Consider the following 26,768-nt stretch of genomic DNA (forward strand, 5'->3'; position numbering starts at 1 on the left):
GAGTAAGAGTGGGGATGAGGACAGTTACAATACAGGAGCTGTCCCAAGCAATAAGAACACCATGGCCAACACAGCGAGGAATGCAGTGTGCAGTGAGATGGCAGTGGAAGGCACAGAACGGGCGGACATGAGACTGTGAGTCAGTCTTAAAGCTGACTACATAGGATAAATAAAAAGCAAACACAGGCCGGGCGCGGTGGCTCACACCTGTAATCCCAGCACTTGGGGAGGCTGAGGTAGGTGTATCACTTGAGGTCAGGAGTTCAAGACCAGACTGGCCAACATGATGAAACCCTATCTCTACCAAAAATACAAAAATTAGCCAGGCATAGTGGCACTCCCCTGCAATCCCAGTTACTCGGAAGGCTGAGGCAGGAAGAACTGCTTGAACCCAGGAGGTGGAGGTTGCAGTGAGCTAACATTGAACCACTGTACTCCAGCCTGGGAGAGACAGTGAGACTCTGTCTCAAAAAAAAAAAAAAAAAAAAAGGTAGGTAGTGGGAAGAAATATAAAATGAAGCTACGGATGAGGTAGTCTCCCGATACATGTCATGAGGTTCTGTATACTCACTAGAGAGAAATCATGAACTCTGAGCTTTCTAGTTTCAAAGGCAAAGAAGTAAACATCAATTACATGATTTACAGTGCCTGTGAAATAAAAACTAGTTGCTTAAAAGCCAAAGCTCAGTGATTTCTAGTGCAATGAATAGAGAGATGTGGAATGTATACTGTGTGAAATAGTTTGGGCTTACTCTGTCAGTAACAGAGAACCATTCTTGAGAGATTATACCTTCAAAGCCTTGGTCACACCAATCTATCGCTAGTACAGCATCGTTTCATGTGGAGACTCACGGTTCTACAGATATTTAAGTTTAAACATGTTTAGCTCAATACCAAAGAGGGCATAGTCACTGTGGAGGTTGCTGATGAAAGTCAAAGCCTATCCATAGAAGTTATTTTCAAGTCTCCCTGTAAAACAAATCAGTGCTACATCTTGGTATCTATGAAGTGATAATTCAATCTTTTTTTTTTTTTTTGGCTTTTTTTTTTTTTGAGACGAAGCCTCGCTCTGTCACCCAGGCTGGAGTGCAGTGGCACAATCTCGGCTCACTGCAACCTCTGCCTCCCCCACGCAAGCGATTCTTGTGCCCCAGCCTCCCAAGTACCTGGGACCATAAGCGCGCGCCACCATGCCCGGCTAATTTTTGTATTTTTAGTAGTGACAGGTTTCACCATGTTGGCCAGGCTGGTCTTGAACTCCTGGCCTCAGGTGATCCGCCCACCTTGGCCTCCCAAAGTGCTGGGATTACAGGCATGGGCCACCACGCCCCACCGATAATTCAATCATAAAATTCTGGGTTCTTCAATGTTCCCCCACATATAAACATCAAAATGTTAGTGGGAAATATATTAATGCCTTAGTAGAAAGCATGAAGGGAAGAGGTGCATCCTGCCTCCCATGTGCTGGTTGCAGTGCTCTCTTGCAGTAGGGTGAGGCCACGACACTCAGGCTTTCAGGACAAACAAGGGGAGGGAGGAGGGAGGAATGGGGAGTTGGTAATTAATGGGGATGGAGTTTCAGTTTGGGATGACAAAAAAGTTCTGGAGAGAGATGGTGGTGATGGTTGCATAGGAAAGTAAAGGTTCTTAATCCCACTGCATTGTACACTCAAAAAGGGTCACGTTGGAAAGTTTATGTTATGTATATTTTACAATAAAAACAACAACAAACAAACAAAAACCAGGCAAACACACAAAAACCTGTCCCTAAAAGCCAATGAGCTAGCTATCATGTTGGATGCACGGACTATATTCTGGTCTGGTTAACTCTTACCTCATTGCCAGGAAAACCGGTCGATTTTTCTAGAGCCATATTTTTTTAATGCAGCAGAAGGAAGGAAGGTATTTTTACAATATACATAGCTAGACTTCAGACAATGGCAGCCTGTCGTTATTCTTTTTATTTCCCACTCCATTTTCTCCTTAACAAACATATATGTTTCTATAACAGGCAAAACCACTCAAAAATTTTAGGAAACTTCTGACCCCTGAAAAACAGCATAAAAGATTTATGAAATAGCCCTACATTATTTACTGAACTTCTGATGAGCACTTAGGAAAATCTGTGCAGCCCTGAGTAATGACGGGAAATGGAATACTCTTGATAAGCACTTATTTGTGGGTGTGTTTACTCCCATCTAGTTCCAAAAGGATTCAGGTGACTCAGTCGATGATTATATTTTATAGGGAAACCATCAAGCCACGTGCAGTGGTATGCACCTGTAGTCACAGCTGCTCGGCAGGCTGAGGTGGAGGATCACTTAAGCCCAGGAGTTTGAGACTGGGCAACAGAGCGAGACCCTGTCTCTCAAAAACATTAAGAAGTGTCAGAATAACACCTTGAAAAACATATATTTTACAAGATAAAATGCTCTAGTTTACAGAAGCATTGAAGGTGGACAGAATCTTTACCTGATTAGTTCCCCAATTAAAACAGCAGTATTAATAGAATTAAAATGTAAAATCCCACAAAGTTTGCTTTAATGTTATGGGTCGACAATGGCCCAGATCTTTAAAGTTCTTTTTGTTTGTTTGTTTGTTTGTTTTGAAACAGACTCTTGCTCTGGCACCCAGTCTGGAGTGCAGTGGCGTGATCTCAGTTCACTGCAACCTCCGCCTCCTGGAATCAAGCAATTCTCCTGCCTCAGCCTCCCTAGTAGCTGGAATTACAGGCGCCCACCACCATGCCCAGCATTTTTGTATTTTAGTATAGACGGGGTTTCACCATGTTGGCCAGGCTGGTCTTGAACTCCGGACCTCAAGTGATCCACCCACTTTGGCCTCTCAAAGTGCTAGGATTACAGGTGTAAGCCACTGCACCTGCTTTAAGATCTTTAAAGTTCTGTCCATGTTAGAACTCAGAATTATTTTAAACACATTCAGATTGAACACAGTCTCCTTTCTCATCAAAATAGCATGGAAGCCAATGAATGGCTATCACCGGGTTATGGTGACTTTAACTTTACTCTAGAATTAAGATCCTGACCGCTATGCTCCTTTTTGTAATTGAGTGAGAGAACTTTCCAAGAGTTGATTTGTTAATTTTTCCTACTATTAAAAGGCTGAAAGAAGAGGCCATAAAGTTCACAATATAAACATGCCAACAATTCTTGTAAGTTATCCTGATAAGCACTTTTTTATCCTGACCTTTGGAAACCAGCCTGAGAACAAATAGTACACAAAGCAGCAAGATGGGGAAGAACTGTGGATAACGTCCAAGTCACCCTTCCTCCTGTTACTGAAGGTAACAGAAAACAGCCAGGAAACGCACACATGCCTAATTTAATACCTTTATTGTTTACGGTTTCCCACGTACCAGGCATGTTCTGAAAATGTCCAAAGCAACCCAAGGTACAGCTTAAAATATCAGTGCCAAATTTTTATTTAGCCTTGAGGTACAACTGTATAAACTCAGAAATAGCACAGTAAATATGAAGAACACAAAGAAAGTAAACACAACCTAACACATTTAAAGTGAATCATAAACTGAAAACCAGGATGAGTCCAGAGGGGGCTGCCAAGAGACTGCTGCAATAATTTACTAAGGAAGTGACAAAAGCTTGAAACAGATTCTTGGCAGCAAGCAACAAGAGTCGGAGACATTCTAGACAGATCCTCTCTGAATGATGTCCAAGGTCAAAATTAGCCAAATGGTAGGGTATTGCTTGTGACAGAGTTTCTTAAAAGTACCGGCTCATCCCCAAGCAACTAAATCCACTACTGTTTTCTACAACTTGTAACATCTGCACATGTAATGGAAGATGAGGAGTTATACAAACCGTAGTGTGTGGGCTACTGGAAATCTCACGTGGATCTATTTTGGGCTACCAAATCCAGAGCTTCCCAATTTGTCTTGTTTCTCAACATTATTTTTAGGAAGGTCACATTATGCATTAACTCTACAAAGAAAACAATTCTAGAACTAAAGGCCAGTTGCAGAATAATCCATAGTTAGAAAACAAAGTATTTTCATGTGACTTCGATGTAATAAGTCAACATTTACTAAGTACCTACCACACATCAGGTAAAGTGCAAGTTGCTGAAGCAGTTTGGAAAGATGAATGAGATATGGCTGGTGCCCTCCAAGTGTTCAAGATTTAAAAGATGTACTCTTACATCTGCTGAGAAATGCTAAAACTGGTTTCAGTTTCATGATATAACTATCTACTGGTTTTGCCCATCTACACTATCGGATTTTATGCATTATTCATGCACATTTCAACCAAAATAGCATTAAGGGGAACGCTTAGCAAGAAAGCCTTTCTAGAGCAACTGATCTCAACATGTTTCTCAAAAGGAAAATGAACACACAGTAAGAAAAGTAATGCATTCTGAACCTACAATATTCAAAGAGCAGGAATTTTCCGTGAAACTGCTCTCAGACTAGTTACTAAAGAAAAACCACCATGAAATTAGTTATTTAACCAGTAATAAGTGTTTCAAAAACAACTCCTTAGAACATTATGAGAGATTCCTAAAGTCATGTACCTTTAGTTTTCTCTCCTTTAACTAATTTTCATCTGCCCCCTCCCTGGTAGCAAGTATCCTATCTCCAACTTTATTGTAAACCCCTTGGGAACAAATGTCATTTTCTAATATCAATACTATCTCATCCCTCCTTCCTCCTTTGCTACCCATCCCCACTCTCCCCTACAGAATCCAAAGTGGTGAATATAGATGCATAAAATCACCATGCATTCCTGATTATCTTAGGCTCATTATTGAATAACAATATATTTTCAGGGAGGACAGAAACATCAATGACATTTCTTCAACAACCTGCATTCGACAAGCATTTAGAGAACTCTGATTCTGTGCTACGTACTTCAGGGATGTAAACAGATATGGTCCCTATTATATTTTTCTTTCTTTCTTTCTCTCTCTCTCTCTCTCTCTCTCTCTCTCTCTTTCTTTCTTTCAGACAGAGTCTCGCTCTGTTGCCCAGGATGGAGTGCAATGGCACGATCTCGGCTCACTGCAACCTCCGCCTCCCAGGTTCAAGCTATTCTCCTGCCTCAGCCTCCCAAGTAGCTGGGATTACAAGCATGTGCCACCATGCCCGGATAAAGTCTTTTGTATTTTTAGTAGAGGCAGGGTTTCACAATGTTGGCCAGGCTGGTCTCAAAACTCCTGGCCTCAAGTGATCCACTCGCCTTGGCCTCCCAAAGTGCTGGAATTACAGGTGTGAGCCTCTGCGGGGTCCTATTATCTTACAAACAAAACACAAGGAGGCTATAAAAGAGATGTAAACTGAAGGAAACACAAAAAAAGGAACTAATTCTGCCCGGAGGAGTCAGGAAAGGCTACCCAGGAGAAGAGGTATTTGAGAGCCTTGGTGGACAAAGTAGCAAAAAGAAAAAGCAACACTGATAGGGTAGAAATATATATGAAGAACCACTTTCTTCTTCTATAAAGCATTTCTATAAGCTTATTTGAAGAATACTTTATCCACAGTGGTTTCTCATGATATCTTTTTGTTTCAATGCGCATGAATGTCTAGCCCTTTTCCCAGGAAGTGCTCCCTTACAGCTATATCCGAAATTTCACTTGACATAACCATTTCATTCCTTAAACACACCCACTCCCACACCCACAATGAGGACAAAATGTGAGGCTTCATTAAACTTATCTCCTTCTAAATAAGTTTACACAATGGAATTTAATCAAATTTGTGGGGAAAAAAATCTGTGTGCTTTATGGAGTTTTATGAAATGTTTCGTCACTGAGCTTACTGGAAAAATAATTTTCTCAAGCGATCCCAGGGGGGATGCCAGGGGGCTGGAAAAATTCCTCTCCTACACTGCTGGCTCTGCACCAAGGCTTGCTTCACCCACCTTATGAGTAGATTTCCATTGATCTTGCTTATCTGAAAAAGCTTAAAGGGATATGATAAAGGGAAACAGGAAACCACATGGACTTTAGATCTAATGAAGTTATCCCTTTATTTTAAAGTAACACGAGTTAACAACTTTTTAAAAGATTAAACATTTAGTGAAAATATTTTTTAAATCTTTTAAGAAAAGTAAGTTGAAAAATCTTTTTTTTCATACCTTCTCAATATCAGGATAGGCTTGATTTCATCTATCGTCATGATTTAGGTGTTAAAATTAAGCTTCAAATGAAGTGGAGGTTTGTATACTTTTCATTGCTCTTTCCTAACTGTGCATCCAACTGCCTGACATCACTACTGCATCTGAGGCCTGGAGGAGGCACTGGTATAGTAAGTGGAGGGAACAAGGGGACAAAGTGAGTGTGAAGAGGCAGTAGGGTCTGGATCATGTCGAGAGCCTTGAAGGTCCGTGAAGGCATCTGAGTTTCATTTTAAGTGCAACGAGAAACCACTGAAAAATTCTAGGTGAGGGAATGCGATGATGTGATTGTCAACAAAGGATCACCATGGATGGTGTGTACGGGATGAACATCAGCAGGCCAAGGCTGGAAGCACCAAGATCAGTTAAGAGGCTACAGGAAAGCAGGTGCAGTGCGGGTCACCATAATGAGAGCTAATATCTGCCAGCCCCTTAGTGTGCCTGGCACTGTTTTAAGTACATTACAAATATGTATTAGTTAATTCTTTGCAATGATCCTATGACCCATTTGCAGATGAAGAAATGAGGCAGAGGAAAGTGAAGTAACTTTCCCAAGAGTAGGGGAATTGGTAGAGCTTTGACTAAGCAAGAGCCTTCAGCTTGAGTACCTATACTTTTAACTGCTACCCTCCATTAGTAAAACACAGATGAATTCAAGATATGATTTGAAGGCAGAATGGCCAGGCCTTGATTCTATGTCTCACGGAAATGTCACGAATCACTCCTAGTTTCTGGCTTTAGGAGATGAAGAGGTGCCATTTACAAAAATGAGGCCAATTCCAGGAGAAATAGTATCTGGGAGGAAGAGCAAGCATTCATTTTTTATACATAAAGCTGACAGCTGAATATGTAAGTCTCTAGCAAGAGATCAAGGCTGGAGATATAAATTTGGGGACTGTGGCAGTCAGCACAAGGGCTTCCCCAAGACGTCCATGTCCTTATCTCTGGAACCTGTGAATATGTTACCTTTCGTTAATAAAAGGGACTTTGCAGATATGATTAAGTTACGTATATTGAGATGGGGAGATTATACTGGATCATCTGAGTAGGTCCAACGTAATGCCATAGGTCTTTATAAAAGGGAAGGAGCAAGGCCAGAGTCACAGGCAGTCAGAGAGAGACTTCCAGATGGAGGATGGGGCCTTGAGCCAGGGAATGCAGGCAGGTCCCTAGAAGCTAGCAAAGGCAAGGCAACAGTCTCTTCTAGAGCCTTTAGAAGAAACACAGCCCTGTGGACACCTTGATGTTGGAACTTCTGACCACCAACTGTAACAGAATATATTTGCATTGTCTACTAAGCCACTAAGTTTGTGGTGATCTATTGCAGTAGCAATAGCAGACTAATACAGGAATTTCAAGTTAGTATTTAGTTATACAATATTGAAAGTGTAGGTGAAGGAAGCAATAACTAAACAAAAGTCTCCTTGAGAAGTCACAAGGAGATGGGTACCAGAACAAATGAGGAAGAGATGGCCTTAATGAGGGGGGACCATTTGTTCTCTTGTAATAGAGTGAAGGAGGAAATGGGGATGGAGGCTGGTGTGTAGAGACTACAGCGGGAAGATGAACTCATTCCCATATGATGGCTTTGATGATTTCAATGAATTGGGTGGCTAGGTCAACAGCAAGTCAGCACTTGACAGGGCATCTGACTCTTCATTTTAATGCAGTTTCTACACTGTGCCAAATTATTCCAAGATTTTTAGTAGGAAATAGGAGTAGCCACAGAAGGGCTACTGTGTTCATGCAAGTGTAACAAAACTCAGGTGTGCTATTCAAGGCAAGGAGAATATGCTTGGCACCTGACCCTTGCTCCATTTCCTATAGCCATGGCAGGATGTGCTGATGAGCTCAGGCATTTGGACTGAGCCTCAGGATCGTTCTCAACACAGCAATCCACAAAGCAGCAGATACTGCAAAACAATCTGAACTGGCGCTTGAGATGAAATGTATTTGCCAATCCTGATCTAGGGACTATGGTTCTTTTTCTCTCTTCCTCCCGGAGGAGACGACTATTAAAATATTACTGAGAAACAGAAAGATAGTGGCTGCTAGATGTCTATCAAGAAGAGAAGGATTAAGGAAACTGTGACATAATTATATCATGGACTTTCATGCAACCTTGAAAAAGAGTGGGCTAGAGCTTATAACACTGACAGTAAAGATTTCTAAGACAAGTTGTCAGGAAAAAGCAAGTCCAGGGCAATTACACTGCTCCTTCCATTCATGACTTAAAAAAAAAATCTATATATATACACAAGCACATATATATGTGATGCTCAAAAAAGGTCTGTAAGAGAGTATATCCGGCTGTTAATCAGAACCTCTGAGGAGGAGGAGGAGTGCATGATTAACTGGGATAACAGGTGAAGAGAATTTCACTGGGTTCTCACATACTTTTATATGGAATTATTTAGAACAAACATGGGGTTCTTAAATAAAATTTTTTAAAGGTTTTTTTTTTGTTTGAGACAGGGTCTTATTCTGTTGCCCCCAGGCTGGAATGCAATGGCACCATTACAGCTCACTGCAACCTCTACTTCCTGGGCTTAAGCGATCCTCCCACCTCAGCCTTCTGAGCAGCTGGGATTACAGGCATGCACCACCACGCCTGGCTAATTTTTGTATTTTCAGTAGAGATGGGGTTTCACCATGTTGCCCAGGCTGGTCTCGAACTTCTGGGCTCAAGACGTCCTCCTGCCTTGGCCTCCCAAAGTGCTAGGATTACAGGTGCTCAGCCACCATGCCTGGTCATAAAGTTTTATTTTTAAAAAAGAATATATAACATGAGCAACTGAAGTATCTGGGCTCTTTTATATTCCAAACTCTATGCATTTAGACCTAGCATCCCTCTTGTAATTTTCCTTTTTGGATGCTCCCCATAGAAGAAGCGCCACTGGACCTGGCACAAGGTGGACGTGTAATAAATGTCAGCAGTCTTAAGTGTCACTCATTCTCCCTCCGACCTCCCTCAGACAGGCTAAATACTTCCCTTGCCTTGTCACTCATTCCATCGATCTCAAATCCTACCTTCTCTTCCCAACGTGAGTCACTCTGTTCATAAATCCCTTATTTAATTGACAACCCGTCATCATTATAATCTTCTTTGTCCAATTGTTCCCAAATCTGGCTATGAAAATTACTTCTTCCCTTTCTTTTACTTCTATCAAACCTCTATTAATAATGTTCCTATTTGTCTTAATCAATCAATCACTTCCCCGTCAATCTACATTCTACCAACATCATTTTCTATGTACTGTATTATCATACCATTTTCTTTAACTTCCTTAACCTAATCTTCAGTTCTCATCTCTCCTACCTCTCACCATGCTTCCTCTCTTTCCTGTCCTGTTATGAATTTGATCCTTCACTTCCAATACACCAAGATTTCTTGCATCTGTGATCAAGTGTTGTGAAACTCAGTAACTGTATATGCTCACCTATTATATATGCATTTCATTTTCTCCCATACAACAATTAATTTTTCTCAGTCCCACTGATCATCAACCACCCCCTTCCGTGTTCCTTTCCCTTCTCCCACCCACACCTGCCTCAAAAAATTTGAAAGTAAATTCCAAAAAGGTCAAAACTACTTAGCAGTACCTCCTCTCATCCTCGAATCTCCACGTGCATTCCCCATTTTTTAGCACTGAGTATCACCAGGCACTGTTCTAACCACTATCTAAACAGAGAAACTCATTTAGTCATCACACGACCTACTGAAATGGACACTATAATTATCCCATTTTAAATATGCGGAAACTATGAACAGAGAGGTCATGGAACATGCCCCAGGTCACACAGCTGGCTAGTGACAGAAGCTCTGGAGTCCATGCTCCTTGCAGAAATGCTATGCCGCCCTTTAGCGTGTGTTTCTGAGGCAAAGTTAAACACCTCCTCTTCTCTGCTCCAGACACATGGTGGTCTCACCTCTACTGTGGCACTTAGCATACTGTGCTATCACCAAGCACTTGTGCTTGGTTACCTGTATTCTTTATATAAAGACCTCTTTGAAGACAGAAACTGTCTGTCTGTCTCTCCTTACAATATGTGCTAATGCCTGGCACTAGGAAATGGTCACCCAGTAAAGGACAAATCAAATGTGGGCAGTTTTAACAGCACTCTAACCTAGCCTAGAATACATCTTCAGTATAGGCAGAGACTGTGATGAATTTCATTCCACACTTTCAGACACCAGCCTTAATAACATGACACACAAAAAATCTGGGGAGCTATACTGATACATCGCTATCTGTTTATTCCAGGAAACGATAGGTGACATCTGCTCTAAGGTGGTGGACTCAAGGGGACATTGCTCATTTAGGTGGTGGACTCTAAATCACCAACAATGCAGAGGGAAGGATCCCAGAGTTACCTGACAGCGCATCATAGAACTCGTCCTCGCTAAGGATGCTGGCGGGCGGAGAGCCTTTCACCAGAGACTGCTCTAATTCATGATGTTCAGTGGCCAGCGTCTCCAGTGCTTCTGACAAGATTTTGTTTTTTTCTTGCTCTTGTTCCAATTTAAAATTCCTCACCTAGAAGAAAACAGATATACAGAAAAGACTTCAGAGTGACAGGAGACACAGACTTACTCAGAGGATGTGAAAATTAATTGCTTTTGATCCAGTTCAATTGCAACATCAGAAATGAAAACAGTCGTGTCACATGCACATGGATGAATGAGCAAAATTATTAAACTAATTTTGTTCTTCCCATGGGGCCTTTTCTGGCAACAGCTTAGCTAATGAAAATAGATTCAGAACTAGCAAATAAATTCAGCTCAAATGATCAGGATCCTGGTATAAGACATCAGTCAATTCAGAAATCATACAATTCTTTTTAAACATAAAGAATATTTCTCTCTCAACATTAAGTACACAGTTAAAAAAACAGTTTCAGCAAGTCTTGGAACAAAAATTTTAAAAAAATTCTAAATATTAAAAAGCAAACTACATCAAAGCATAAAATATAATCCCTCAGTTTACTCCCAAAATAGTTGGTAATAGTTGGTATATCAAATGAAGGGAAACAGGTTGCCTGGTAATGACTATAAACATTCTATTTTTCATTTTTCTCTTTTTTTTTTTTTTGAGACGGAGCCTCATTTTGTCGCCTAAGCTGGAGTGCAGTGGTGCGATCTCGACTCTGAAACCTCCGCCTCTTGGGTTCAAGCTATTCTCATGCCTCTGCCTCCTGAGTAGCTGGGATTACAGGTGTGCACCACCACACCTGGCTAATTTTGGTATTTTTAGTAGAGATGGGGTTTCACCATGTTGGCCAGGCTGGTCTTGAACTCAGCCCCTCAAGTGATCTGCCCGCCTGGGCCTCCCAAAGTGCTGGGATTACAGGCCTGAGCCACCATGCCTGGCCTATTTTTCATTTTCCAATTCCATATTTTGGTTTCAACTCCACATTTTACCTTTAACTTAGTATAGTAAAAAAGTCAAAAGATTATCAAAAAGGCAAAGCCTGGTTTGATTTTTTTACTGTTTGAAGTTACAATCTATTCCTCCTATCTAATGCAGGAGTATCTGAACCTTTTGGTTGACCAAAACCCTCTAGAATTCAAGTCACCTAATCCTTATAAAATAGCATGTACTGGATTTGATAGGGACAGTTTTGCCTATTTTCATATCAGTAGTCCGGAAATCACTACTATTCCTTAATCTTGCTGGATTTCTGGAGCCAATGTGCACTATAGACAGACAGGAGGCAGAAAAGCAGGGATCCACTGGTAGGTCGCAGCAGTGTCTTCTCAGAAGTCTCTTGTTCGTTAGTTTCCTCTCCTATAAAATAAGAGGTTTCTGCTATCACCTAATAATCTAATCAGAAGTCTTCAACATAGTGGTCTTCAAACTACTTTTTTTTTCTACTTTAGCAGCGGAACCTATTTCTCAACTGTAATCCCAACATATAAAATAGATGTTTTCGAAAGCAGTTGTGCACTGGGTGACACTGAATGCAGCAGAAGCCCCACTCCTTTCACTTTCCCTTCCCTCCCAGAGGTCCCCTCTAGGGCCCAAACCCAGGTGGTATCCCAACAGTTTGAAAAACACATGGTACTGGTACCAAAACAGATACACAGACCAATGGAACACAACAGAGGCCTGAGAAATAACGCCACACGTCTACCACCATCTGATCTTTGACAAACCTGACAAAAACAAGCAATGGGGAAAGGATTCCCTATTTAATAAATAGTGTTGGGAAAACTGGCTAGCCATATGCAGAAAACTGAAACTGGACCCCTTCCTTACACCTTATACAAAAATTGACTCAAGATGGATTAAAGACTGAAATGTAAGACCTAAAACCATAAAAACCCTAGAAGAAAACCTAGGCAATACCATTCAGGACATAGGCATGGGCAAGGACTTCATGTCTAAAATACCAAAAGCAATGGCAACAAAAGCCAAAATGGACAAATGGGATCTAATTAAACTAAAGAGCTTCTGCACAGCAAAAGAAACTTACCGTCAGAGTGAAGAGGCAACCTACAGAACGGGAGAAAATTTTTGCAATCTATCCATCTGACAAAGGGCTAATATCCAGAATCTTAAACAAATGAACTTAAACAAATTTACAAGAAAAAAACAAACAACCCCATCAAAAAGTGGGTGAGGGATATGAAGAGACACTTCTCAAAAGAAGGCGTTTATGCAGCCAACAAACATGAAAAAAAGCTCATCATCACTGGTAATCAGAGAAATGCAAATCAAAACCACAATGAGATACCATCTTATGCCAGTTAGAATGGCGATTATTAAAGAGTCAGAAAACAACAGATGCTAGAGAGGATGTGGAGAAATAGGAACGCTTTTACTCTGCTGGTGGGAGTGTAAACTAGTTCAACCATTGTGGAAGACAGTGTGGCGATTCCTCAAGGATCTAGAACCAGAAATACCATCTGACCCAGCAATCCCATTACTGGGTATATACCCAAAGGAGTATAAATCATTCTCCTATAAAGACACATGCACACATATGTTTATTGCAGCACTATTCACAATAGCAAAGACTTGGAACCAACCCAAATGCCCATCAATGATAGACTGGATTAAGAAAATGTGGCACATATACACCATGGAATACTACGCAGCCATAAAAAAGAATGAGTTCATGTCCTTTGCAGGAACATGGATGAAGCTGGAAATCATCATTCTCAGCAAACTAACACAGGAATAGAAAATCAAACACCGAATGTTCTCACTCTTAAGTGGGAGTTGAACAATGAGAACATATGGACACAGGGAGGGGAACATCACACACTGGGGCCTGTTGGGGGGTGGGGGGCAAGGAGAGGGAGAGCATTAGGAGAAATACCTAACGCAGATGACAGGTTGATGGGTGCAGCAAACCACCATGGCACATGTATACCATGGCACATATATATATATGCAGAACACTGCATGTTCTGCATATATATCCCAGAACTTTAAGTATAATTAAAACAAACAAACAAACAAACAAACAAAAAAGATTCAGTTAGGGGGTAAAAAAAAAAAAGAAAGAAAGAAAAGAAAAGCACTGGATGGAGTGACATCCAAAACCTCCTCTAGGTCACACTTTCTATCTCGAGGTTTTGGGAACTGTGGCCCCTCTCACAAATCCTGCATTACTCACTGCCAAATCTAACCCTTTTGCCTCTTGACACTCCCTCTCCCATGCTCCTCCCCACAGCCCCCAAGGATGAAGGCTCTTCTCTGTTCTGTGGCCCTGAGTTCCTGCCAGCTGCACATCAGGTACAACACTCTAAGGTCTTAGACATAGCTTAAGATACAGTTTTACTGAAATGTTAAGTCTATAGCAGAAACAAGGTTAAACCCAAGTTCCAGTCCTCAGGCACTTTAGTGTTTATCAATACAGCAGGCGGATTATTATTATTACAGCTGTGATAATGAAATAAAAATCGCAATAAATGGTAAGCAATCAAGATCAGAAGAGACATGAAAAATTGAAAAACAAATTACTCATGTAATTACAATTTTTAGAAAATCTGAAAAATACTTGCAAATATTCCTATAATCTAAATTGTATCTCCAGAAGAGGAAATAAGCATACTAGGGCTAGAGTCAACTTAAAAAAATAAATAAAAAGCTGTCCTACTTCCATCAGATGGGTTAAACACTTCATTTCTCTATTATATAAACAAGGACTACATGAGGCGGGCAGATCACTTGACTTCGAGACCAGCCTGGCCAACACAGCGAAACCCCGTCTCTACTGAAAATACAAAATAAGCCGGGCACAGTGGCAGGAGACTGTAATCTCAACTACAGAAGGCTGAGGCAGAAGAATCGCTTGAACCCGGAGGTGGAGGTTGCAGTGAGCTGAGATCACGCCGTCGCACTCCAGCCTGAGCAACAGGCGAGATTCCGTCTCAAAAACATAAAAAATAAAAAATAAACAAGGACTACAAAATTGAGCAATGTCCAAAATGATCCTTTCTTTGAAAAGATCTCTCAGCACTGTTATATTTGTAGATTCTAAAATCAACACTGCAAGAAAATCCAAATTCTTCACCCCTGCCTACCCCATCTCTTTCCCCTTTTTAGCTTTTCCAATATCAAAATGTAAATTTGCTGTTGACACCATATCTTTAAATATAAGAATTAACTAAAGTATCCTATTTAACGAGTACATACATTTTAATACCTAAATTCATCTAGATTTCAGCAAAGTAGCAAGATAAATGATAGAGGCCCATAAATATCCAGTCCCCTCAAAAAAATCTTATTCAAAATGCAATCTACCCGTTACCCACCTAAAATAAGCACCACTTAGCTGCTACCGCATTCACATCTGTTCTCACTTGTTCTTGAGAGACAGTAAAAGGGGTTGGAAACAGGACAGGAAGAGACTGAGGCTCTAACCACATTCTATTTCTTACTTTGTTTTCATCTTTCAATTGATCTGAGTGTACTTTTATTAGTTTCAAGCCTAACAGGATTTTCTGCACTGAAGATACCTTATTATAAAATAGCCACAAAATGGCAATTTCTCCTGTCATGTAAGTGATGTATATGAGAGAGTAACTACACATCACAGAAAATGCACTGGTAATGAGTTTTCTTGTTACTTTAGAGAAACATCTGAAAGCATGCTTAAGTGCCATTAGTACTTTTTGGTCAGAAGGATCACTGAAATGATGTAATTCCAGATCCTCTACAGTCTCCACATTTCAGAACACCTTAGGGGAAATCCTGCACTAAAAAATTGGTGTAGAACTGCTAAAAAAGATATGCAAAGTGCAACTTCATAAAATATTCACCTTACTTTTGAGCTGTTTCCAAATTCTTAGTTGCAAGCTTAGAAACTATGCTGTAACAGAAACAGTGCCTTCTGCGCAATCTCTTAATGTCTTTGTAATTCCAGGTACAAGGCTTCACTTCTATTATGTATCAATATGTGAATATTGATTACTAGATTTTTTAAATTCTCAAACAATAATCATCACCCTAGTTATTACTAAAAGAATAAATAACTTCCTTCACAGAACTAGTGGGTCCCAACAGATATGTTTATAATTATTAGATTATAATTGTATATGTGTTTATACATTAGAACTTTTCTAGAATAAGGCTGAAATTTTACCTTTCAAATTCGCATATGGAATATACACCCTCAGTCCAATGACTTTCCCATGACAAAAATCAACATACATTCAAGTTAACAAAAATGTTGCACTTTTTATTAAGAAAAGCTTAAGGACTGAACCACCATACGCTTAACAGTAAACATACGCATTGATCTGTGTCTGTAGCCCCTTAAAATACAAATGTAAGCCTTTCCAGTAATCTGTCTCCTCAAACCACTTCAATATGGCAGTCTCTCATTTCACTCCCTTTCAGGCCAGAAGGCAAAATCCATAGTGGCTATTTCCAAAGTGAATGGGCGCCAGCAAGAGAATGCAGAGTTTTGAAAACAGTCATGTGCTAGCCAGCTACGACACATTCACCTACACTCTCATTCTAGAAAGTGCCCCTTTACTTACCTGTGTTTCACAGGGGTTACCTAAGGCAGAGTAATTCAATCTGGCAAAGACACAGCACTAAGTGGGGAATAAGTGATTATTATTCACAGAACACTGTGTGCAATCAGCCAGTTATAAGATAGGTACAATTCTGACCTTGATGATCAGTCTTCCAACTGGCCACACTCTGGTCAGTTCAACAGGATAAGCCTTACTCTTTCCTCTTCGCTAGTGCATGTATGGCTACAATTAACAAAATGTATTAGAGACTGAAATATTAGAATTTTTTTTTTTTTCTGAGACAGGGTCTCGCTCTGTCAACCACGCTGGAGTTCAGGCTCCATCATGGCTCGCTGCAGCCTCAAACAATCCTCTTGACTCAAGCGATCCTCCTGCCTTGGCCTCCCAAGTAGTTAGAACTAAAGGCATGCACCACCATGCCTAGCTAATTTTTTTTTCGGCAGAGACGGGTCTCCCTACGTTGCCCAGGCTAGACTCAAACTCCTAGCCTCAAGTGATCCTCCTGCCTCTGCCTCCCGAAGTGCTGAGACTAGGTGTGAGCCACTGCACCTGGCTGATGCTTATTGCTGTGGCTAGAGGACCAACAATGTTCTCACTTCAAAACTTGTTTCAAGGTATGTGCTTTTAGGTGACTCCCTGCTGTTGACACACAGCTGATAAAAAGTATGGGTCTGATGATTACAGCTAGTAAGAGCTCTTCTGCACACAAGTCTGACTATTATATTGTTAAGGTAGAGGAGGATGGAGCTCCCATGTGGATGCAAATGGTCAATGTTACTTCTGAAACCATGGCCAGGCTGAATTACTCTCTCACCTCCAGGGTCCAGGGAAGTGACGCTTTGACCTCCTGTTTCAGGCAGGATGGACATATATCTTCATTATAGTATGGTATACTCTTGCTTTGTTTTATAGATTTACAAAATACCTTTGTTCACATTAAATTTCAGGGTTTTCATTGACTCTCTAATGTCCTCCTTCCATCTCATCTCATCACTGCTTTTTCAAATGCAATTGATTTCCCTATGCTCCTGAAACCTTTTTCAGTCCTTCCTAGCACTAAACAATGACACTCATTTAAGAATAGAAATTTAGGGGGTGGGCACAGTGGCTCACATCTGTAATCCCAGCACTTTGGGAGGTGGAGGCAGGTGGATCACCCGAGGTCAGGAGTTCAAGACCAGCCTGACCAACATGGCAAAACCCCGTCTCTACTAAAAATATACAAAAATTAGCCAGGCGTGGTGGCAGGCGCCTGTAATCCCAGCTACTTGGGAGGCTGAGGCAGGAGAATTGCTTGAACCTGGGAGGCAGAGGTTGTAGTGAGCCAAGATCACACCACTGCACTCCAGCCTGGGCAACAAGAGCGAAACCCCGTCTTGAAAAAAAAAAATAAATAAATATGTAAGAATAAAGACTAAATTAAGAACTAAGAATAAAGCCACCTAAGGGACCGAGGCAGATTCACCTGATGGGAGGAAACTGAAATGAGTAAGGGATGTGCACAGGGCTTGCAAACCACAGCTGAAACTCTGGTTTTGACTGAGTGAAATGGGAAGCCAGTGGAGGAGGGGAAGAAGTAACATTATTTTATTTACTTTTTACTATGATCCCCATGGTTATAATGCTGAAAAGGGGATGGAAGAGCCAAGAGTAGAATAAAAGAAGATCCCAGGTGGGTGCAGTGGCTCATACCTGTAATCCCAGCACTTTAGCAGGCAGAGGTGGGCGGATCACCGGAGGCCAGGAGTTCGAGACCAGTCTGACCAACATGGTGAAACCCCGTCTCTACTAAAAATACAAAAATTAGCCAAGCATGGTGGTACATGCCTGTAATCCCAGCTAGTCGGGAGGCTGAGGCAGGAGAATCACTTGAACCCGGGAGGCAGAGGTTGCAGTGAGCCAAGATGGCACCACTGCACTCCATCCTGGGCAACAGAGTGAGACTCTGTCTCCAAAAACAAAACAAAACAAAAAAATCCCTTAAGAAGTACTTCAATAACTAGAACAAGAGATGGGTAAGAGATAGCAAGAGAAATGATGAGAAGTGGTCAGATTCTGGATATATTTTGAAGGCTCAAATGATTTGCTGACAGACTGACTATGTGATATAAGAAAAAAAGGAAATGAAGGACGACTCCATGTTTTGGCTTGGGCAACTACAAGGACTGTGTCTCAAAAATTAAATAAAATTAAGTTTTTAAAATTAAATTTTAAAACTAGAAATAAATAAAATTAAAAGACTAGATAGCAACATTAAGGGAGAAAGTGAGACAGAAATGTGAAGGAAGCCATGGACTGAACCCTAGCAGAAATGCTGAGAAAGAGTCAGCAAAGGAAACAAAAAAGAGAGAGACAGAGAGAGGTAAACCAGTTGTGTGTGGTGTCTTGGAAGCCTCAAAGAGGTATTTCAAGGAGGAAAAAGTGATTAACTGTCAAACACTGATGAGCGATCAACTGCTTCAAGAACTAAGACAAGACCACTGTACTGGCGATGTGAAGGTCAAGAGTGAACTTGACAAGGGCAGCTTCAGTGAAGTGTTGTGAGGATGCTGGAGGCGATGCCCTATGGGTCAAGAGAGATAAGAGAGAGTGAGTACAACCTGTTCTTAAGAAGGTTTTTGTTGGACAAGAGGTGTTTGTTTGTTTGAGACAGGATCTTACTCTGTCACCCAGGCTAGAAGGCAGTGTGATCTCAGCTCACTGCAACCTCTGCCTCCTGGGCTCAAGTGATCCTCCCACCTCAGCCTCCCAAGGAGCTGGGACTACAGGAGCACATCACCATGGCTGGCTAATTTTTTTGTAATTTTTTTAAATAGGGACAGGGTTTTGCCATGTTGCCCCGGCTGGTCTTGAACTCCCGGACTCAAACAATCCACCCACCTTGGCCTCCCAAAGTGCTGGGATTACAGGCAGAGCCACATCACGCCTAGCCTACAAGAGGACGCTGGTTACAGAGGTTATTTTAAAAACTAAAAAAAGAATAAAATTCTTTTAAAAAAATAATTTTTGCTCAAAAAAGGAGGAGAAAGGTAGGGCAGTTGCTGGAAGGGGTTGTGGGGTCAATGAAGTTTTCATTACGGAAGACAACCCGGGTTGCTTTTACATGGATAGAAAAGGTTCAACTGAGATGGGATTATGTTTGCAGAAGTGAGAGGGGAGAATTGCTGGAATAATGTTCTTGACTTTGTCAAAAAGGGAGGAGATCTAATCCACTAGTATACAGCTGGCCTTTGCTAAAGGCTCAGACAGTCCATCCTTAGTTACAGGAGAAATGCAGTGAGTGTGTGCACAGATTTAGATAGATGAGTACGTGTAACCAAGTTTTCTTCTAATTGTTTCTGCTATCTCAGAGCATATAAGGAATACAGAGAATAAGAAACAGACAAAGATGTCCTCAACCTAATTGATTCCAACAGGTGATGAAGTAAGAAGCCTCTAGTCTCTTGACATTATACATAAATTCATCCTGAGATTAGAAATGAAACGAGTCTCAAGGCCCTACAAAGCCTCATGAGCACTAACTTGATCAGCCCAACACATTTTCCCATTGGTTACAGCTGACTGTGATTGGCCTGTGGCACCACTAAAAATGCCCCTTTCTTACAGTCATTGCCATCTTCTTCAACCTGGTTCAAGCAAAGAAAAGGAAATGCCACTCAGAATGACCTCTGCGTATCTCTTCACTCAAGCTCCTCCATGGGAAAGAAGATAAGAACTTGTCTGGTTTTTGACGTACTGACCATGCTAAAAATAGAATGGCCTCAATGAAGCTTGTTCAACATCACTTTCTGCTAACAATCTGTTAGATCGATTACTTCCAAACTGTACCTTCAGACATTTAAATCAGGGTAGAATTTGGAGATAACCCCAAATCTAGGACAGAGCCCCTAAATACTTGGGGGAACAGAAGAAAGACTTGGTAAATAAATAGGGCATTTTATAAGCAAGGTGATAATGATACTTGGAAGAATCAATATAAACCCAGAATATTTGACACTTATTTTTGTCAGAATGATTTAAAAATAACTTCTCATAAAATCAATGGAAGACTAGCACTATACACAAATGACAATTTAACAAATACATTTTAGTTTTTACATGTCTTTTACAAAGCAGATAAGATGAACGCGTCTTCTGAAACAAAAGTCGTGTTCACTCCCACGGTATGCTACCAATAGTGGATTCAATACACATTTACTCCAATGCTTTGTTAATGGCTCTGGCATTTAAAATAATTTGATGCAAGTCTCACAACAGTTTGCTCTTCAACTGCAAAGTTGAACTACTTAATGCTGGTTATAACTCTCATATGAGGAACTTCCACAGAAATTTAAAATTTCCATTACCATGTACAGTTTACAATCCAGAAGTCACACTTGGAGGATTATATTCCTAAAAGTACTATGCACGTCCATGTGTCATTTCCAAATTTTTTCAGATTATGGTATAATGTATTTAAAAATTCAAAAGGGTTTTATGTATCATCATGTAAATTAAAAAACAATGTTGGCAGAGCAAGATGGCAGGATAGAAGCTTACACCCTTTGTACCCCTCATAGGAACACCAAATTTTAACAAGTATCTGCACACAGAAAAGCACCATCACAAGAACCAAAAATCAGGTGAGCAGTCACAGCACCTGATTTCATATCTCTGAAAAAGGTATTCAGGAAGGTCCAACAGACAGTCTTGAATCACCAACACCAACCCTCCCCTATCCCCTGGCAACAGCTGTACAGCATGGAGAGTATCTGCACTTGCAGAGTACACCAACTGGGGGACATTACATTGAACTCATTGCTCCCCTGTCATAGTGGAGAGCAAAGCCAGGCTGGGCTCACCCAGCACCCACACACACAGGAGCATTTGGACCAGCCCTAGCCAGAGAATCACCCATCTCAGTGGTCAGAACTCGAGTTTGTTGGCAAGCTTCGTCACCCGCGGCCAAAGTGCTCTGGGGTCCTAGGTAAATTTGAAAGGTGGTCTAGGACACACGGACTGCAATTCCTAGGCAACTTCTAATGCTGGGCTGGGCTGACAGCCAGAGGACTAGGTGGCACCTGACCTAGGAAGTCACTGGCCAAGGTGGCTAAAGGAGTGATTGCACCATCCCTCCCCCAACCCCAGGCAGCACAGCAGACAGCAATGACAGTGTCTCTTTCCTTCTGCTTAAGGAGAAGAGGGCGAAGAGTAGAGAGGACTTTGTCATGCATCTAGGATACCAGTTCAGCCAGCCATAGCAAGATAGGATGCTGGGCAGAATTGTGGGGCCCCCATTCCAGGTCTTAGCTCCCAGAAGGCGTTCTTTTTTTTTTTTTTTTTTGAGATGGAGTCTCACTCCGTCGCCCAGACTGGAGTGCAGTAGTGTGATCTCAGCTCACTGCAACCTCTCTTTCCTGGGTTTGAGCAATTCTCATGCCTTAGCCTCCCGAGTAGCTGGAATTACAGGTGCACGCTACCACGCCCAGCTAGTTTTATAATTTTAGTAGAGACGGGGTTTTGCCATGTTGGCCAGGCTGGTCTCGAACTCCTGACCTCAGGTGATCCACCCGCCTCAGCCTCCCAAAGTCCTGGGATTACAGGTGTGAGCCACTGCACCCAGCATCCTGACATTTCTAGACACATCCTGGGCCAGAAGGGAACCTGCTGCCTAGAAGGAAAGGACCCAGTCCTGGCAGCATTTATCACCTGCTAACTGAAGAGCCTTTGGGCCCTGAATAACCAGCAGTGATACCAGGTACTACACTGAGGGCCTTGGGTGAGCCTCAGAGACTTGCTGGCTTCAGGTGACACCCAACACATTACCAGCTGTGGTGGCTATGGTCAAAGACTCCTCTTTGAAAAAAGCAGAGGGAAAGGTAAAGGGACTTTGTCTTGCACCTTAGGTACCAGCTTGGCCACAGTGGGACAGAGCAACAAGCAGGCTCTTGGTGTCACGGAGTCCAGGCCTAGGCTCATGGACAACAATTCTGGACCTGCCCTGGGCCACAGGGGAGCCCAGTGCCCTGAAGGGTGAGTCCCAGGCCTAGTAGCATTCACCATAAGCTGATGAAAGAGCCCTTGGGCTTTAAGTGAACATCAGCAGTGGCCTGGCAGAGCTCCCCCATGGGCCAGTGGTAGTGGTGCTCACAGGGAGAGGCTCCTGTGCCTGTGGAAAGGGGAGGGAAGAGCGGGAAGGACTTTATATTGGGGTTTGAGTGTCAGCTTAGCCACAGTAGAATAGGACATCAGGCAAATTTCTAAGGTTTTTGATTCCAATCTCTGACTCCCAGAAAACATCTCTGGACCTGTTTGGGGCCTTGGGAAACTTGTTGCCCTGAAAAGAAGAACAAAACCTGGCTGGCTTTGCCACCTGGTGACTACGTAGATCCCTGAGGTCTTGAGTGACCATAGGTGGTAGACAGGTAGTGGTTACAGTGGGCCTTAAGACCCATTGTGGTGCTGGCTTCAGGTCTAACCTAGAACAGTCTTGGTGGTGGCCACATGGGTGTTTGCATCACCATACACCCAGTTCCAGGTGGCTGAGCAAAGAGAGAGAGAGACTCTATTTGTTTGGGAGAAAATAAGGAAAAAGAACAAGAGTCTCTGCCTGGTAACCCAGAGAATTCTTCCAGATCTTATCCAAGACCACCAAGGCAGTACCTCTGCAAGTGTGGAGAAACCACATCATTATTGGGCTTGGGACCCAAGTCTCTTCGAATACCTGGAAAGCCTTCTCAAGAAGGACAGGCACAAACGAGCCTAGACTGTGAAAACTACAATAAATACCTAACTCTTCAATGCCCAGACACCAAAGAACATCGGCAAGCATCAAGGTCATCCAGGAAAACATGACTTCACCAAATGAACTAAATAAGGCAGCAGGGACCGATCCTGGAGAAAGAGGGACATGTGACATTTCAGAGTGAATTCAAAACAGTCATTTTGAGGAAACTCAAAAAATTCAAAATAACACAGAGAAAGAACTCAGAAGTCTATCAGATAAATTTAACCAAGAGATTGAAATAATTAACAAGAATCAAGCAGAAATTCTAGAGTTGAAAAATGCAACTCACATACTGAGAAATGCATCAGAATCACTTAACAGCAGAATGGAACAAGCAGAAGAAAGAATTAGTGAGCCTGAAGACAGGCTACTTAAAAATACAGTCAGAAGAGACAAAAAAGAACAAAAAATGATGAAGCATGCCTACAAGATCTAGGAAACAGCCTCAAAAGGGAAAATCTCAGTGTTACTGGCCCTAAAGAGGAGGTAGAGAAAGAGGGGTAGAAAGTTTATGCAAATGGATAATATCAGAGAACTTCCCAAACCTTAAGAAAGAGAGCAACATTCAAGTACAAGAAGTTTATAGGACACCAAGCAGATTTAACCCAAAGAAGACGACCTCGTGGCATCTAAGAATCGAACTCTCAAAGGTCAAGTATAAAGAAAGAATCCCAAAAGCAGCAAGAGAAAAGAAACAAATAACATTCAGTGGAGCTCCAATACGTCTGGCAGCAGGCTTTTCAGTGGAAATCTTACCGGCCAGAAGAGAGTGGTGTGATATATTTAAAGTGCTGAAGGAAAAAAACTCTTACCCTACAATAGTATATCTTGCAAAAAATATCCTTCAAACATGAAGGAGAAATAAAGGCCTTCCCAGAAAAAAAAAAAATGCTGAGGGATTTCATCAACACCAGACGTGTCCTACAAGAAATGCTGAGAGGAGGTCTTTAATCTGAAAAAGGACATTAACAAGCAGTACAAAGTCATCTGAAGGTACAAAACTTGCTGGTAATAGTAAGCACACAGAAAAACACGGAATATCAAAACATTATAATTGTGGTGTGTAAACTACACCTAGCTAGAAAGGCTAAATGATGAACTAATCAAAAATAATAACAACAACTTTTCAAGACATAGACAGTATAAGACATAAAAAGGAACAAAAAAAGGTAAAAAGCCGGGAGAATGAAGTAAAGTGTAGAGTTTTGATTAGTTTTCTTTTTGCGTGTTTGTTTATGCAGTCAGCGTTGTCATCAGTTTAAAATAATGGGTTATAAGACAGTATTTGCAAGCCTCACAGTAGCCTCAAATCGAAAAACATACAATACACAAAAAATAAAAAGCAAGAAATTAAATCATACCACCAGAGAAAAGCACCTTCACTAAAAGGAAGACAGGAAGGAAAGAAGGAAGGAAGAGAAGGCTGCAAAACAATTAGAAAACAAGTAACAAAACGACAGGAGTCCCTACTTATCAATAATAACATTGAATGTAAATGGCCTAAACTCTCCAATGAAAAGACATGGGGGGGGCGCTGAATGGATGAAAAAAACAAGACCCCACAATCTGTTGCCTACAGGAAATGCATTTCACCTACAAAGGTACACATAGACTGAAAACGAAGGGATAGAAAAAGACATTTCCATGTCAATGGAAACCAAAAAAGAGCAGGAGTAGCTATAATTATATCAGACAAAACAGATTCCAAGACAAACTGTAACAAGAGACAAAGAAGGTCATTATATAATGATAAAGAAGTAAATCCAGCAGCAGGATATAATAATTGTGTAACCGCCCAATGGGCTCACCTTGCCTGCTGCCTAGACAGAACCGATTTATCAAAACAGGGGAACTGCAATGGAGAAGGAATAATTCACACAGAGCTGGCTGTGTGGGAGACCAGAGTTTTATTATTACTCAAATCAGTCTCTCTAGCATTTGCAGATCAGAGATTTTAAGGATAATTTGGCTGGTAAGGACTTGGGAAGTGGGGAGTGCTGACTGGTCAGGTTGAAGATGGAATCATAGTGGGTTCAAGTGAGGTTTTCTTGCTGTCTTTTCCTGGGTGGGATGGCAGAACTGGTTGAGCCAGATTACTGGTCTCCTTGGTGTCAGCTGATCCATCCAACACAGGGTCTACAAAATATCTCAAGCACTGATCTTAGGTTTTACAATGCTGATGTTATCCCCAGGAGGAATTTAGGGAGGTTCAGACTCTTGGAGCCAGAGGCTGCATGACCCCTAAACTGTAATTTCTAATCTTGTAGCTAATTTGTTAGTCTTGCAAGGGCAGACTGGTCCCAAGGCAAAAAGGGGGTCTTTTTGGGAAAAGGCTTTGTCAGTTTTGTTTCAGAATCAAGCCATGAGCTGAATTCCTTCCCAAAGTTAGTCTGACCTATGCCCAGGAATGAATAAGCACAGCTTAAATGTTAGAAGCAAGATGGAGTTGGTTAGGTCTTATTTTACTGTCATAATTTCCTCAGTTATAATTTTGCAAAGGCAGTTTCTATTGTAAATACATATGCACCAAATGCTGGAGCACCAGATATATAAAGCAAATATTATTAGAGCTAAAGATAGAGATAGACCTCAATATAATAATTGCCGGAGGTCACAACACCCCATTTTCAGCATTGGACAGATCCCCCAGACAGAAAATCAACAAAGAAACATCAGACTTAATCTGCACTATAGAACAAACAGACCTAATAGATATTTACCAAACATTTCATCCAATGGCTACAGAATACACATTCTTTTCCTCAGTACATGTATCATTCTCAAAGATAGACCATATGTTAGGCCATAAAACAAGTCTTAAAGCATACAGAAAAAGAGAATAATATCAAGTATCTTCTGATCACAATGGAATAAAACTAGAAATCAATGACGCAAGGAATTTTGGAAACTATACAAACAAACAATATGCTCCTGAATGACCAGTGGGTCAATGAGGAAATTAAGAAATTGAAAAATTTCTTGAAACAAACGATAAGAGAAACACAACACACCAAAACCTATGAGATACAGCGAAAGCAGTACTAAGAAAGAGAGAAATTTACAGCTCTAAGTGCCTACGTCAAAAAAAAAAAGGAAAACTTCAAACAAATAACCTAATGATTCATCTTAAAGAACTAGAAAAGCAAGAGCAAAACAAATCAGTTGAAGAAATAATAAATCAGTAGAATAAATCAACAGAAGAAATAATAAAGATCAGAGCAGAAATAAATGAAACTGAAGTGAGGAAAATAGAAAGATCAATGAAACAAAAAGATGGTTTTTTGAAAAGATAAACAAAATTGACAAACCTTTAGCCAGACTAACGAAGAAAAAACAGGGGAAAACCTAAATAAATAAAATCAGGGATGAAAATGGAAACATTACAACGGATACCACAGAAATCCAAAGGATCATTAGTGGCTACTATGAGAAACTATGTGCCAATAAATTGGAAAATCTAGAGGAAATGGATAAATTCTTAAGACACATAAACCTACACCAAGATTGAACCATGAAGAAATTGAAAACCTGAATAGATCAATAACAAGTATCTAGATAAAAGCCATAACAAAAAGTCTCCCAGTAAAGAAAAGCCTGGGACCTGAAGTCTTCACTGCTGAATTCTACCAAACATTTAAAGGAGAACTAATATCAATCGTACTCAAACTATTCTACAAAATAGAGAAGGGAATACTTCCAAACTTATTGCATTACAGCCGTGAAAGGAAAATAAATCTTGGGGCCCCCAAATTACTAAACTAAGGGGAAAAGTCAAGCTGGGAACTGCTTAGGGCCAGCCTGCCTCCCACTCTATTCAAAGTGTCCCCTCTCCTCACTAAGATAAATGCATAATTGA

At 41.1% G+C, this 26,768-nt stretch overlaps 1 protein-coding gene across 9 annotated transcripts in view; it reads right to left on the reverse strand.

Annotated features, from left to right (window-relative positions):
- The window catches only part of OSBPL1A (oxysterol binding protein like 1A), a 263,701-nt gene that overhangs the window by 66,714 nt on the left and 170,219 nt on the right, over positions 1-26,768 (reverse strand). For all 9 annotated transcript variants that reach the window (XM_063597233.1, XM_063597232.1, XM_063597235.1 and 6 more), the window contains one exon: positions 10,525-10,687. In XM_063597233.1, the coding sequence (XP_063453303.1) occupies positions 10,525-10,687 (163 nt within the window). The remainder of the gene's footprint in view (positions 1-10,524; positions 10,688-26,768) is intronic.

The sequence above is a fragment of the Pan paniscus genome, chromosome 17 (genome assembly GCF_029289425.2).
Source record: "Pan paniscus chromosome 17, NHGRI_mPanPan1-v2.0_pri, whole genome shotgun sequence".
Lineage (NCBI taxonomy): Eukaryota > Metazoa > Chordata > Mammalia > Primates > Hominidae > Pan > Pan paniscus.